We start from the raw sequence: 12,035 nt of genomic DNA, 5'->3' as shown, positions 1-12,035 counted from the left end.
AAGCATTTGGTGTCTTGTAACAACTCAGGAAAGAGCCAGAGCTTACTCTGAAACATAGACATTTATTTTTAATCACACCGTTCACTTTATGTACTAAAGTAGAAAAACAGAATATTAACCTGGAACTGAATTTCATACCAATCAAAATATCTCTCTTACTTTGCAAATGACACTGGTGAAAAACTTGAACAAAGTTGTTACTGCACTGCCCTTTCAATTGTCCCCAGAGGCAGCGCTTTAAAAATGACGGCTGAGCACAGGGCCAGCACGGCCATGTGCTGTCTCATCACTCCAGCTGGATGAGCCATGGGGTGGAACTGCTTGCTACAGAATTCTTCTTTTCCAACCCACTGGATCCAAGAAAGACAAGAAATTGGAAACACGTGGATAAGGACAGAGAATGCTGTCCCCAAGGCTTCCATATCATAAACTATGAATATCTTGGAGCATAGCACGTCAAAAGCTTTTGACCCAAATCAGGCTAACAGTAAACACCAATGTATAGGGTGAGTTATTAGGCATGTTTTCCCTTTCATTTGATAATATGTGATATAGTACTTCACAATCACATCCCTTTCCTGACAGTTCCTGACTACATCCACAGCTGATGGGCCAGCTAGACAGCCTATTCTGCAGGAAGAATCTGTACGCACTCCTGAACAGAGCTCCCTGTAGAGCTGATGTCAACCACAGTCCAACCAAGGCAGAAATCCTGCAGGAAGCTTTCCCTGTGCAAGAAAGTCTACAGAAGCGCTGAGTTCTTTAGACATTTCTAATCCTGGACAGGGCAGAAACATGTGTATTTTATATATTCATGACTTAACATTAGCTATACTATGTTCATAACATACTACACTGGACACCAGAAAACAGTCCCCAGCAGCTCCTCTAAGTCCATCAGCAAAACCCACTGACCTACTTTCTCTTAGGTCAAACTCACAAATAGACAAACCTCAATATGAATAAACTGATTCCACTCACAGGTCTCACAGTGAGATAGAAAAGAGGATGGTTCCAGGTTTTAAACTTGCCTTGTAGTAGTGATTTTCTGCATGAATTGCTATCTATTCTTTCCAACGTTTTGCCCTGGTAGAAGTCTTTTCCAAACCACAGGATGTCACATAGGTACAAAGAGGTTACCAGCAACCTTTTTGTGCTGAAGGGGTGTCACTGAAACCAACAAAAATGGGGAGTGGAATGAAAGGACTAAGAAAGCATCCATCCCCTCTAGAAAAATAAACTGTCAAAATCCACTGTGAACAGAATACATTATGATATGACTCTGAAAAAGAGTAAATGTTTTTCCTCACCTCCATTGCAGTCATGTAATTGTCAGAGAAGGACTCCAGCAAACACAGCTTTTCCCCTACACAGCTTTGTTAACAGCAGCTGGCTCTGCTCTGGGTGATAAAAATGACCTCTGACCACCACTGGCACATCTCAAGTCAAGCAAGGCATGTCCAGGGATGTCACAGCCCTTGGGAGTGGCAGAGCCTGGGAGCAGCACATGCAGTACTTTAATTCCACTGAGTTCCACATTCTTCAAATGAATTTTTTAACCACTTCCATGGAGTCTGTATGAAAGCCATCATGTGCATGGCACATGTTCACCCAATCGTGCTTCCACTTTGATAGAAAGGAAGTGTTGCCAGAGCAGTGTTTTAGCCAGAGTTCAGGCAGTCAGTCTCTGGTTTGCCATGACAGCTGGGATGAGGCAGCCACCTTTGGTGTCCCCACGCCAGACTGCCAGGTACGCTGCAATGCAGCACTCTGGCCTTTGCGACTGCTGAGCTGCCTTTACCAGAGGATCCCAGGATGGGGTGGGTTGCAAGGGATCATCTTGTTCCAGCCCTCTGCCATCGGCAGGGATAGCTTCCACTAGAGGAAGGTTCCCATCCCCTTATCTGAGCTTGCTCTTTTTGGTTTATGCATCACAATCCCAGCTGGGATCTTTGGAGCATAAACAGATTCTCTGTACTTTCATAACAATATTTATTCTAGAATTATTTCTAAGAAAGGAGAGGAAGAGCTGAGCTGTGAGAAATGCAGGCTTGCAGAACGCAGAGGTGCTGCTTCTGTTTGTTTACTAAATATAATTCAGTCCTACTCCTGCAACACTTTGTTACGGCACGTTGTATTTTGCTCACAAAGATGCCTTTGTCAGCTCTCTCCAACAGTTGTCCAATACATTTTTGAAATGTTTCCCACAAATCCAGCTCTGCACTCAGAGTCCCCAATGATAAACAACAGCAGTATGTGGGATATGCACAGTGCACAGACATTCTATTGCATGGAATATAAAAAAATCAGAGCAGGCAAAAGAATTTGCAACAAGGCTTCCAAATAAAATTTTTCACAGTTTGACACGAGCTCCGCCTTTACTTAATATTTTACTCTGCCTGGTAATGAAAGACATCCTGCCTGCCCCAAAGCACTTGTCTAAAAGAGCAGATATTTGAAAGGTCACAACCACTCGGAGCAGCAGGACTGCAGACGCCCGCTCAGATGTTTGCTCTGAGATAAATCAGGCTGCAGCAGCTGCTGCTCCCAGCCCTGGCCCAGGCCCTATATCAATCACATACACATAAACTTCTTGCACTGGGACACACCACAATTATTTTTTTCATGCTATCAACTGTAAACCATGGCAACCTCTTCCCTCAGCTTAAGAAATCAGATATTTCAGGCACTCCTGATACTCACATCATAGATCTTCCAAACAAACTTCTGTGGGACAGATTAAAAATGGCACCTTAACAAGAAATGTTCTGTGGTCAAAAAATACAACAAAACTTGCAGCAAAACGCTTCCCTTCCCCACACTACCCACGGCATCCTGCTCAGTCCGTCACCTATACCCACAGTATTTCTGCATTTACTACAAAGATGAGAAACACCACAAAAAAGGTTTAAGTTTCAATTAGTTCTTTTCCTTTGAGAGCTTTTGCCCTGCAGGATACAGTGCCACGTGGGCTGAGTGCCTCTGTGCCTGCCATGCTCCACGGCTGCCTCAATCCATTCCTCACGGTCGCTCAAACCAAGAGCACGGAGGAACAAATTTCCTCATTCTCCTCTGGAAACACAGAAGCATGTCTTTGGTAAGGGAATTGTTACTACAGGGGGTTGAAAGCAGGGACTTTGTGGGGGAGATCCTCTAGGAAAATGAGAGCTGCTGCACAGACCCCAGGGCACATCTCTGCAAACCTCTGCTGCCTCTGTGCTAGGTCTGGCATCCCACAGCTACTTATAGAACTGGCTGTGGTGGGTCTCCATGAACAGCTGATCTTGGAGAGGAACAACAGATAGTAAATAGAAAAGGGAAAATCAGGCACACTTTTTTCTGCTCCCTGATGTGTCCTGGAACCAAACCTGTACCAGCAAGGGATTTCTTTTTATTTTACTCTTTTGAAGAGCTCCAAAGAAGGTTAAACCAGAAAAACATGGAGCTCATAAGCTTTTCCACGGGAAAGCTGCAGAGTCACCCCTGGCCTTGCTGCAGGGAGCAGCTGTCCCTGTGCTGCATTTCAGCGCCTGAGAGCACAGGAGCCATGGAGCCTGAAATCTCCTCGGTGACTGTACCACAGCTGGAGCCGGAGCTCGCTAAGCTAAATACAGCATCTCTGAGCTGGGAACTCGAGTGGGCCGTGTTGGATTGCACGGCAAAGCAATTTAAGCAAATGACTAATCTAAACCCTTCAGTTTCGTTCCTACTTTGGGCTTTGAAAAAGTGGCTGGAAAACATCAACCATCAATCCTCACCCGCTGTAACAAAGCAAACACAGGAGATTAATTTTGCCATCCTAACACCGAATCAAGGCAAATCCAAACAAGACTGTTTACTGAGCTGTGCCAAGCCACTTGGACTTGGATCAGGACTTGTGGCATACAAAAAGTATGACATGTTCTTCACTTCCAGAAGGAGGACAAAAAAAACCTACTATAACAAAGATTTTTTTTTTTTCCCCCAGACTTCTTGGTACCTTAACTAAGCCAGTATTTTGATTGAAATTACCCTAAGATTCCCACAGTCTTAGCAACTATTTCATTACAATACAAATTTTTAAAGTGTGTAGAGGTACACGTGTGTTCATCACACTTAGAAAGTGCCAAAGTACTTGTTTTTAAAACCAAGACTGCATGAATAGCTCTTCATGCAGCAAGGTCTCAGCCAACTAAACTAACAGGAACACTTAATTTGCTATTTGAAGGCTCTGATTTTAAAAAATCTTTCCAGCTGACGTAACAGTGAATTAAGAAACATGTGACAGTAAGATCTGAAAATATTACACTGGATGTAATCATAACTGAGAGCAAAGTTACATTAGATTAGAAATAAAGATGATTCGTGGCTTGCTCCAGAGAAATGCAGAACATTCCAGCACTAACAATGGAAGTGCTGCAGTTGGCTCTAGTCTGGCAGCCTTTGTAAGGCAATCCGTGTTTTACCAGCACACGTACTTTACCAGCACAGCACACTCAGCATTGTACTTACTGCAGTGCCAGCTGCTGTAGGACCAGGGGTGCTGTGACCCTCTTTACCAACACCCTGACTTTGTTCTTCAGGCCCACGTGTGACAAGAATCCTGAAGTGCTGCTGCCTCGTGTTTTGATCTGGTCTGATTTTAAACAAGCATCCCTGCCCTTGAGGCATCCGCTCTACTGAATTGCTTCTAGGTATTTCTGCCCTGTTCCTGCCATTTCCAGGCAGTTCCGAATTCAGCCCATCAGCTATGGGGCTAATTGCTTCTGCTGGTGGCTGGACAGGGTAGGAAGTACTCCTTTCCAGCCGTATCCGAGGGTACCTGACCAATCTGTCCCCTTTTGTTCCAGTAAAGCCAAAGTTACATCCACCTCCTGAGCCTGTACCACTTGTCTGTGGCTGCTGTAACTGGAGAACAAAGAACTTTTTCCCTGAATTTGCTGACAGATCCGGCACATGCTGCAGGGACCAACGCCGGGGTTCAGGGGTGGGAGCGTTATTTGGAGCCTCAGGACCAAAGGGAAGTACAGTAACTTGAGGCACATCCGCACTTGAGGCCCGATGCTGAATCCTCACACCACTTATGTTTAAACCTGAAGCCGCTTCACCTGCTTCTTCTCGTTGGGCAGCCAGCGAAGCCTCCTCACTCTGGTTATTAGTAGGAATACTACGAAATACTCTACGGTTACAGGAAACAGTTCCATCTGTCTGTTGCCCCAACTCTTCCATCGGCCTGGGTGAAGAACTTTCAGGAGTCACCTGCGGACTGCTCGGAGAAGAGTGGTTTTCAACAGGGGATGCATAATGCTCCCTGAAGTCCGAGAATTTACAGGGAAGCGTCTCCTCCGGAGATTCCAGGGCTGTGCACTCGTCAGTGCAGCCGTTGGCAGCTTTGCGCTGGAGCGAGATCTGCATGGACGAGCTCCTGGTGGGGCGCGTGTCGATGCCGTTCAGCAGCTGCGGGATAAACATGGATGTGCTCCTTTTCAAGGAGCCCACTTCTTGCAAATCTCCGTCACCGCCGTAATCCGCTCCGTGCCGCGAGAACGCGTGAGGGCTGCTTCTCCTCGGCAAGGTGTGGAATGCCATGAAAAAGTCATCTTCTCTCTCCCGGGCAAGGATCTCCGATTCAGGGGCTGTGTTGCTTCTCCCAGAGCCAAAATGAAACCGCAGCCGATGGGCCATGGTTTTACAGAGAGGGGAAAAGGAGAGGGAGAACAGCAACAATTCAGGCACTGCCAGAAGTTAAAAACCAAAGACATAAACTCGAAGAAAAAGTGTCCCATCTGCCAAACGGTTAGCACTGCAGCCCTGGGAGCGACAGATAGCAGAAATAGCCCAAGTGGCAAGCAGCATTCCAGGCATGATTGGGCAGGAGCAGTCAGCGCTCCTACACACACGGTGACATAGGGTAGGATGGTGGGAGTCACGTGGCCTGGTTCCCCCTCTCCAATGTAAGCGTGTGGCGAGTTTTTTTTTTTTTTAATGCCAGCAAGAGCCTGAAACAGCACCTTCCCAGCTGCTCCTTTTCCATCAGGGAGGAGCAGCCCCAGCGGGACAGCTCTCGCAGCTGACTGAGGCAGCAAACACACTCAGCACTGCTATAAATCTAAACCACATCAGATTCACACGGCACACTTGGAGAAAGCACTCGCAGAAAAATGTAACTACAACAAAACCACTTCCATTTTGTGTTAAAAGTTTAAGTCAACACCACGTGCAAATGAGGACAATTCTTTCAAGCATAACATTTTGGTGCGTTACAGCTCTGGGCTGTCATGGCAGAAGAGGAATAAATATAGCATGGTTATGCTTTCAATTTTAACCATGCTCATAACACAATTAAGCAACAACCTTTTTCCCTTTAAAAAGCCCCAGCAGCAATATAACCTGCACTGCTCTTTGAGTAACTACAAACAAAGCAACCATACCTATGGCAAAGACCTCTCACACAGTAAAACCAGCAGAAATGTGCAGGACAGCAGGACACAAAGCTCCTTTTCCAGATTTACCAGGCAGTACAGGTGAGGGAAAAGCAGAGCTGGGTGTTGCATGCCCATTTGTACTGATTTGTCTCAGACCCTGCACAGAACTGCCCGCTCCTGGCTGGCCTCCAGTGAGGGAGTCAGCAATGCCACCACATGTGGCACTGCCAGCACGGAGCACAGTTATGTTCTCTGAGAGCCAGAAGAGCTCAGGAGAAGGACAGGCAGACAGGATACACCAGAACATGAACCGGTCACCCTAAGTCGGCTCTGCTACAATGCAGATACTCAGTGCCCTGAGGGCACTCACACGTGAAGGGTGCGTGCACTTCTTAGCACACACCAGAAAAGAAAGTGGTTACCCGTAAGAGCAGCTCCATCTCAGGGCCTGGACAGCTGTTCCCTGCAAGAATTGGAAAGCCTAAATCTTGTCAACAGCTCTGAAAATCTTTATGTGGCGGGTCAGTCCTCTACCTAGACAAATGAAATCCACTTGCAAGCAGCTTGCTTTCAAAAGCCAGAAAATTACCAATCCCAAGAGCAATGGCAGCTCAAACTGATCAAACTGCCAGCAGCCAGCACAATCCCCCATTTTTTTATGTGGATTATGAGCCACAACAAAAATGGGACTAGCTTCCACGCAGCAATGGTCCTGGAGATTGCCTTGCAGAAGCACAGGTATTGGTATCATTTCATCTTATTTTTCAGCTAAAACGTATTACTCAAGAACACGTTCTCTGCACCCAAAATGAATCTGCATCACATTTACTCTGTTGAGATTGGGGAACAGAAAGGCAAGGACACCTGCAGAGACAGAGTGCACTTTGGTAATTTGGGAAGCGGGAACAAAGTTCTTCCAATAAGAGCCATTTAAGTATTGACAATAAGTATGTCAGAGTAAAGCCAAAATAATCAGTTCAGTGTCTCCTCATTCTACAAACACAACCTGATGGAAGCCTGCTACTCCAAACCCCCCAAAGTAGTTGCCTTGCCATAGGCCTCCTGGAAGGAAAGCAATGGCTCCTAACCCCAGGTGCTGCCTTGGCCAGGAGGTTCCAAGCCCAAGGACAGACTGACTTTGGAGGTAGGACCAGAAGGAGAACACACACAAATTGGTTCAACAATAAAAAGTGCTGAAACTGCCAGGGTAAGGCCAGTACTGCACACCCAAACTTGAAAACCCAAAGGAATATGCCTGAAATGGGTATCCCAAACCTGTCATTCCCCAGCTGTCACTGTATACAAATTTTTCCTCTAACCCATGTCCCCGTTCCCATGGCACCTTTGCGTTCCAATGGCACATGGCAGTTTGAACAGTGCAAGTGGTCATTTATGATCATTATATACAAATAAATACACTCCCAGTCAGCCCACTGTAGAGGCACAGTGCCACTGGTTCACCAATTTACTTCCTCCTGAGGAAAGATTGAGTCATTCGGCTTCCAAGTCCTCTTTCTCCCCAGATTACAGCTTGTGTGGTTTCCTTTGCTCTTTATTTATCAGCAAGTCAGAAGGCAAGAACCTGTTTGTTGAAGACAGATGTTTTTACACCGGGTTTTTTAAAATGAAAGCATCCTTGCAACTCTGATCCTAATTTTCAGAAAGTGAACAAGTTTAGTAAAGGTTGTACTGCCCCCAGCCCAGAGAACATTAATTCCTGAGCTCATGAACAGAGAGATGGTGTTACAATGTTCAAAAGGCAAACCCCCAAGAGCCATCCACCAGTGTGCCACTGCACCGGCATGTTTAACCCCAGATGTACAGAGAACACTGTCACTTATCCCATGAATCATAACTACAACAAAAGCAAGCAAAAGTCAGAGGTGAAAAGCCTCCTCCAGAAGAGCTACTGTATCGGCCAAATGCAGGCAGACTAAACCCACTAACATGTGAGCATTGTGAGGCAGAGAACTGAAACCCAACAGAGCATCATTCTGCCACGACCTCAAACCTTCACACGTGCCTCGTGAGCACAAGGTGCAGCTCTGGTAACCACCTCCCAAAGCAAGATGCAGAAGCATTAAAGGACTACAAGGGCACACTAAAATGGTCAGGGGCTGAAGGAGCTGCTTTATCAGCGACTAAAAAGGTCAGGACATAATTGGTTTGCAGTGGAGAGGCCTACAGAAGGACAGAGTGAGGGTTTTGCAGTCAGAGGGCTGGGTGAGGAGGACTATTTTGGTCTGACCCAGCAGGGCACTACTTTAGTGCCCTTTTAGTCCCAAACCCAAATGGTTTTTATGCATCTATCCGCATTTCTTGGCACGCTCACTGAAACAACAGTCTAAAGACACCTTTAAGCTGTGCTGTATTTCCATCAGCTGTGGCACACAGAGCCTTGTGATTGGTGTAACACAACCAAGACAAGCACTCACCAGTCTGTTTTCATCAAACACCTCGAACAGGAGCCGATGGTTGGTTGGGTTTACCTGGGAGAAAATCCAAATGTCACTGGAAGTTCAGTAGCTGGACAATAACAGTATCTGCGTACTAGCTCAGGCAGCAATTAAACCAAGGCAACCAGGACAGGACTAACAGCTCTGATGTAAATCTTTACTTAAACTGGAGCACCAGAACCTTGCAGCAACTGGGAAGAGCCTGGCAGTTGACATGAAAGCTTTCATTTGCTGTGCTCAGTTACTGCATTTCCCTGGCAGAGGACCCCCAGTCCCAGGCTGGACAGATTATCAGGGCTCCTTCACTAAGTGATTGATTGATTTACGAGGAGCAGAGTTTTGCTGCATTTCCTTCAGAATTTCACATTCAGATATGTTTCTGACTGTCCATCGCTCACCATTCTCTAGCCCATTTAGCATACATGGTCTTGGAACACTCAACAGAAGTCTCCCCAACACCTGAAAACAGCAAATATACCTCCAGAGACTTATCTGCATTTACTTAAATTGAAGCAGAAAGACTGCCAACATTTAAAAGGACAAAAACAAACATAAAAAGAACTCTGTCAGGAAGACAAAACAGCTGCTATTCAACAACAAAAAGTTTTATAGTGTTTGATCCAGTTGATATATTTTTTCAGAAAGCCTTTGCAAGCCAGGTTACTATGACCAGCACATTTAATTAAGAAAATTTAGAAATAATATACCACGATGCACTGATAATGCTATGGGCTGGCAATGGACTTGTCAGTTTTGAGAAAATCAGAGAACTGTGACACACAAAATAGGGTCTAAATTACTTGACAGATCCCATTATTGCTTAGGACTGTCAAGATGTTTTAACAGAGCTTCTATGAACCATACCAGAGGTTTTGCAGCACTTTTGTGCATTCCCTTTCCCTGAGATTTTAGATTTGTATTACTTAGCTGCAAACCCCAGAAAAGCTGTTTGGTACATGGGTACAAATAAGCATTCCCCATGAAGCTGAGGCCCGTGCACTGAACATTCCACTGACGGCACTGCTCTCCCAGCTCCCATCCCAGCAGGCAGCTCCCCGCGTCCGGCACAACTCCCGCCCAGAACGATCCGCCACATCTGCCCTCGGGCAGCTGCTCGAGAGTAATGCTTGAAATCCCCTGAAATTCTACCTGACCTGCTTTGGTGGAAGCTACAGCTACACTAAAATTCAACCATTCCTCTTTGGAAAAATATTGTCTGCAACTAAGTAGCGAAGTTACTGTCCTTCACATTTACACAATGGCAGGTTGTGAAACTGTTTCTAAGTAACCTGGTGCCAGCTCCTGCTGAGCATTCCATCCCTGCAGAAACACAACAGCAAGTACATCATGGCAAGCAGGTCTTTTAAGTAAACACATGAACAACAAATATAAAATAAGATTAGCTGTGCATGTCCTGATAATGACCGCAAATAAAGAGACACTTACTCTAAAATAAAACTCTTCATTCCATTTTGGGTTCAGTGTCTGTAAAAGAAATAACAGTATTTACATACTAAAGTTTCTTTAGGTTTTCTGGTTTGCAATTATAAAAACATGCATGAAAATGACAGTTTTCTAGGGAAATAAAAGAGAAAGAAAAGCATGTAATAAAAGAAATTGAAAAATATATTGCCATCTAGAAATTCTCTATTGAGTAAACCAAACGTGGGATGATAAAATTTGAGTCAGATGATCCTAAAATAGATGTTAAATATAAATAGAGTTTGATGATTAAAAGAAAAACCATTGAGAACCTATAGAAATAAAACCTGAAGACATTTCATACTCAAGATTAATTTAAACCCAAATTTTAAAAGAAGTATTTTTTAAACACAAAGGTAATTTTAAGGCTACAAAAATATGCTCAGATTTTTACTGTGAAAGAAACAGAAAAATTTAAAAAAGAACAAAAGAAAAGGTTATTCCTTGGAATAGGTACGTTATTATTCCAACCTCTTCCCAGCCCAAGGATTTTAATTTGAACAACCTGACTAAAATGCACAGAATAAACGTGCATATAGATTGCAAGCTGAAGTGAGCTCAAGCATGACATAATAAATTGATAAAAAAAAGAGATGAGAACTACAAACAGTAATTTGGACAATTCAAGCTTGGGTAAGTATAAAAACAATTGGACAATGTGTCCAATGTTTTTGTGCTCATGCCAAATCATTCCCTCATGCTCTCACACAGCAGAGATTTACGGGCAGAGCTGACAGGAAAAATTGGCTCTACACCCACGACAATTCTGTTCTAGCAGAGAAGGGGAATCTTGGCTGTTTATCTTACTCCTTGCTATAGATCCAATAGATTCCTCATGTGCAGGGCATGGGGGCTGACTATACTGCATCTCTCTACAAACTGGGAATACAGGACCTCATGGCAGAGCAGGAAATACTTCCGTAAAGAAAAGATCACTGTAAAGGGCAAGTGAATGGATGAGGGGAAGGGTAAGGATGGGGGTTGTGGGCACAAAGAAACTTCCAGCTTTTTTTCCCTGAAGGAGCACAAATGTATTCAGAAAAATATAAATTAAAATGAAGCAGTGAGAAAAACAATGCTACATTTTAAACACTTGTATTCCTCAAATGCTCCTGCTGTCAGCAAGAGAGGGTACATACAATTTACCAAAGCAAGGACTGCCTTAATACTGAATTTGAGGGCACTACTGCCCATTGATAACCCATTAACTCCTAATGATGCTTAACCACAAAGTTCAGGGAAATCTGATGGAAAGGCAGCAGTCTTTGGTAAATGCCTGGTAACTCACAGAAATTTCTTCCATCTTTACAGGTCCCACTCTTAGTGGGCCGAGGCTGAAAGTGCAAAGACCTGAGTGCCACCGAAGGAGAAGGAATTGCAGCAATAGCTCCATACAGGACATGAGCAGGGCAACAATACCAGAAACTCAACCTCAAGAAGAGCTACATCCTAAAAAGGGCAAGTGCTGCACAAAGGACTGCCAGGAGCCAAGCTGAGCTGGACCTTCCTCGGGTACTCCAGAAGGGTTTTCAACCCTACACAGAAAATGAGGACATGGAGATAAATGATGCTCCTGAGCACTGGAGCTCAATGGGGAGACTGAGCATTCTCAGAGACGGAAAACTATTTTTAATATTCCATATGGGAAAGGTAGAAGTCTTCGGAGCTCAGCGCAGTCAAGGTGAAGAAATTG

At 44.7% G+C, this 12,035-nt stretch overlaps 1 protein-coding gene across 8 annotated transcripts in view; it reads right to left on the bottom strand.

Annotated features, from left to right (window-relative positions):
• The window catches only part of NEDD4L (neural precursor cell expressed, developmentally down-regulated 4-like, E3 ubiquitin protein ligase), an 80,289-nt gene that overhangs the window by 42,247 nt on the left and 26,007 nt on the right, over positions 1-12,035 (bottom strand). For 3 of the 8 annotated variants that reach the window (XM_017739870.1, XM_008638049.2, XM_008638050.2), the window contains exons 4-5: positions 10,307-10,345; positions 8,840-8,893 (exon numbers count right to left, since the gene is read on the bottom strand). Coding sequence is in view for 5 of the 8 variants with exons in the window: in XM_017739865.1 (XP_017595354.1) it covers positions 4,492-5,664 (1,173 nt within the window). In the remaining 3 variants the exon portion in view is untranslated. Of the gene's footprint in view, positions 1-4,491; positions 5,915-8,839; positions 8,894-10,306; positions 10,346-12,035 lie in introns of those variants that run through there. The other 5 variants (XM_017739867.1, XM_017739868.1, XM_017739865.1 and 2 more) reach the window with 4 other exon arrangements.

This window comes from Corvus brachyrhynchos, unplaced genomic scaffold (assembly GCF_000691975.1).
Source record: "Corvus brachyrhynchos isolate BGI_N302 unplaced genomic scaffold, ASM69197v1 scaffold297, whole genome shotgun sequence".
Lineage (NCBI taxonomy): Eukaryota > Metazoa > Chordata > Aves > Passeriformes > Corvidae > Corvus > Corvus brachyrhynchos.
The sequence above is the reverse complement of the archived record's forward strand: the minus strand, read 5'-3'. Positions and strand labels throughout refer to the sequence as shown.